Raw genomic sequence first — 3,690 nt, forward strand, 5'->3', positions numbered from 1 at the left:
GTGGATTTCTCCACCAACGCTACTACTATCATCACGTAGTAGTAGCGCCTTATTTTCTCCCCACGCTACAACTAGGCAAATAGAAATAAAAAATAAAAAAAGCAGTCAGGTGCAATATTCATGGAAATAAAGACAGGTCCAGTGCAAATAAACTAAGTTCACAGAACCATCTCACAAACATTAACGACAGTACCACATTTAATATAACCACACAATCTCACAAACTCATATAGTAGTCAACAATGCATGGATAGATCATAGTTGATAAGTCTACTAGGTAGTCATACTAGCATATATATGGTTCAAGAGCCACACGCATGCATATGAAGTTCTAGATGATGTCGATGACAACCATCGTCCTCAAGCCTGGGCGGTGGGTGTTCTTGATAGTAATTAGGATTGCCTGTCCAACATGAAGATTCTTGCCGACGAGGAAGCTCTTCCACCCAACCGAGTTGAAGTGTGTGCGACCGTCCGTGTCCACGCCATACGCACAAGTGGTGATGGAGCCCCTTGCAGTAAGGCGTATTCCAGCAGAGCCTTCTTCATCAGGCTTGATACCACAACTCTCAGATAGGCTCTTTGGCAATTTCTGAATAAGAAAAACATATCAATTAATAAGTAGCCTCACACATTCTACACTAAGTATAACAATAAAGCATATAATATTCACTAAGCACATAAGATTCACTAAGCATATAAGATTGACTAAGCATATATATCATCGGACTCTACACTAAGTATAACAATAAAGCATATAAGATTCACTAAGCATATATATCATCGGACTCTACACCAAGTATAACAATAAAGCATATAAGATTCACTAAGCATATATATCATCAAACTCTACAATAAGTATAACAATAAAGCATATAAGATTCACTAAGCATATATATCATCGGACTCTAAACTAAGTATAACAATAAAGCATATCATCAAATTACTCTAAAAACTACAGTAAATGCAACATACCATGATATGCCGATCAACCATGGTACTTGTCAGGCGGGTCATGAATGGCACCCCGACGAAGTCAGCACGTGGCGGAATGATGTCCCATAGGTTGCACACCTCCTCCTCGCTCAACTTCATTCTTTGAGCTAAGATGGCACCACCGAGTGGGTCGTCATCATCCTCATCATCCTCATCATCTTCTGCTTTGTTGACATAAATCACGACCAGCTTGGGTCTTTCAGCTCTGAAGAAGCTGATCAACTCACCACCAGTGATACGCATGTGGTCGAAGAAACGGACCCATCCATCTCCTCCCACCCGCGTCATCTTTCGTCCTTTCTCGATCTCCATAGTGTAGGGGCCCCTAGGAGCCTCAAAGGTCACAAAGTCTCCAGTCAGATTGGTGAATTCTGACCTCACATTGCATGGGATGATCTATGTACAAAAAGCAAAATGATATATACACGATGCATTAATGCCAATAACACTAAAAACAAATAGTAGTTACTAGTTTCATATAATTTATTACCGCCGCATGAAGAAAACTAGACTCGAAGTAGATGCCAAACAGCGTGCCAGTTGCAAGGCTGATGGCGCACCTTGACTTGCACCGTCGACATGGTGGTGGTGGTGGCGCCATTTCCCTAAAGGAATATGATTAAAGGATTAACGATCCAAAAAGTAAACATAAAGTTTTCATAGCTAGAGTTCACATGGCAAGCAAAATAACAACTAAAAAGTAAACATAAAGTTCAGTCCAGGGGAACACTTTATATATTCCCACATCCAAAAGTTGAACCAGCTTAGAATCTTCCAGAACACAATAAGTAAACATCCATTCCACCTTTGGAATCAGATGCACAATAATTAAAACTATAAAAGGCAAACACCCCCCTTTTCGATCAGATACAACTCTGTGTCTATCTGTGTTTTCTTTTACTGAAATTTACCAAAAATGGGCTCACTAACAGCATCATAAGAACTTAGCAATTTGAGCATCACCACATACAGATACTCTCTTCAACATGAAAGAGAGTATCGAATCAAGCATTGATTTTTCCATGAAACCACATAACAGTGAGGGCTTCTTGGTCATATCTTTATGTGCATCAACAAAGAAGCTAGTGGCAGTAGCCAAGAATTGAAACCCTCAACTGTTGCTGTCATATTAGAGCTAAAAAAATGCTCACGATTCTACGGTCGAGCACTACGGTTGTTCCAGCGAAGGAATGACAAGTAGTTACAAGTACTACATCAATGATCCTAAATGTCGGAAATAATAGTCACGACATGGACGCCCCCTCTCTAAACCCTAGAACACTAGGCACCGTCGCCGCCACCACTCCTCCAGGGGCAGCACCCAAGAATTGAAACCCAAGTTTCAATTATATGTGCTAAAAGCCTCTACTTCTCTAGCTACTTCTCTCTACTCTCTCCTAAGTTTTGGTGAGCAACAAAAAGCCTCTACTTCTCTCACCTAACCCCTCTCTCTACTCTCTCCCCAATCACGCGAGGAGCATGTCCCATCGAAGCGCGGAGCCACCATGCAATCCCTAAATCCCAAAACATGGTGAGCCACCGCGGCAAATCGATTGGAGCCTAGCTAGTGTGGCGCGCGCAGGGAGGAGGAGATCGAGGGGGACTTACGGGGCTGGAGCGTCGGAGTGGGCGAGAGGCGACCGCGCGTGGTGGCGGCGCACGGCACCGTCGACGGGGGTGAGGCGGCCGGGGACGAACCCTAACCGCGGCGGCATCGTCGGGCGGAGGGGATCGATTGTGAGAGTGTGATGGGGTGCGGGGGCGCTCGGGCCGGTTTTCTTTTGCTCTAGTAGTAACGCTGTTTAGAGGCCGGCGCTACTGCTAAGCCCACCAGTTGTAGCGCCCGTTCAAAACAAACGCTACAGCTAAGTGGGCTACTGCTTTTGCCCCGCGGCCTGCTACGTCTTGAGCTTGCGTTGGTTTACCCCGAAGAGGAAGGGATGATGCAGCAGAGTAGCGTAAGTATTTCCCTCAGTTTTTGAGAACCAAGGTATCAATCCAGTAGGAGGCCAAGCTCAAGTCCCTCGTACCTGCACAAAGCGATAGCTACTCGCAACCAACACGATTAGGGGTTGTCAATCCCTTCACGGTCACTTACGAGAGTGAGATCTGATAGATATAATATTTTTTGGTATTTTTGGTATAAAGATGCAAAGTAAAACGTAAAAGCAAAGTAAAAAAGAAAAGCAAGATTAAAGTGATGGAGATTGATATGATGAGAATAGACCCGGGGGCCATAGGTTTCACTAGTGGCTTCTCTCAAGAGCATAAGTATTCTACGGTGGGTGAACAAATTACTATTGAGCAATTGACAGAATTGAGCATAGTTATGAGAATATCTAGGCATGATCATGTATATAGGCATCACGTCCGTGACAAGTAGACCGAAATGATTCTGCATCTACTACTACTACTCCACTCATCGACCGCTATCCAGCATGCATCTAGAGTATTAAGTTAAAAACAAAGTAACGCCTTAAGCAACATGACATGATGTAGAGAGATAAATTCATGCAATATGAAATAAACCCCATCTTGTTATCCTCGATGGCAACGATGCAATACGTGCCTTGCTGCCCCTTCTGTCACTGGGAAAGGACACTTCAAGATCGAACCCAAAGCTAAGCACTTCTCCCATGGAAAGAACTACCAATCTAGTTGGCCAAACCAAACGGATAATTCGAGGAGACTTGC

General features: G+C 43.8%; 1 protein-coding gene across 1 annotated transcript; it reads right to left on the reverse strand.

Annotated features, from left to right (window-relative positions):
- Window positions 1–331: 331 nt before the first annotated feature.
- LOC147981451 (uncharacterized) lies at window positions 332–1,597 on the reverse strand. The gene is made up of 3 exons (XM_087517113.1): window positions 1,487–1,597; window positions 976–1,392; window positions 332–592 (listed from the first exon to the last, which is right to left on the reverse strand). Exons 1-3 carry the CDS (start codon window positions 1,595–1,597, stop codon window positions 332–334), a joined length of 789 nt encoding a protein of 262 aa, XP_087373239.1.
- Window positions 1,598–3,690: the final 2,093 nt, after the last annotated feature.

This window comes from Triticum urartu, chromosome 3A (genome assembly GCF_056163025.1).
Source record: "Triticum urartu cultivar PI428250 chromosome 3A, HENAU_Tu73, whole genome shotgun sequence".
In the NCBI taxonomy this organism is placed as follows: Eukaryota; Viridiplantae; Streptophyta; class Magnoliopsida; order Poales; family Poaceae; genus Triticum; species Triticum urartu.

Coding starts and splice junctions, on each gene's coding strand:
- LOC147981451 (XM_087517113.1), bottom strand. CDS start 1,597: ATGGCGCCACCACCACCACCATGTCGACGGTGCAAGTCAAGGTGCGCC. Junction 1,393..1,486: donor CTAGTTTTCTTCATGCGGCG/GTAATAAATTAT, acceptor TTTTGTACATAG/ATCATCCCATGCAATGTGAG. Junction 593..975: donor TGGTTGATCGGCATATCATG/GTATGTTGCATT, acceptor TTTCTTATTCAG/AAATTGCCAAAGAGCCTATC.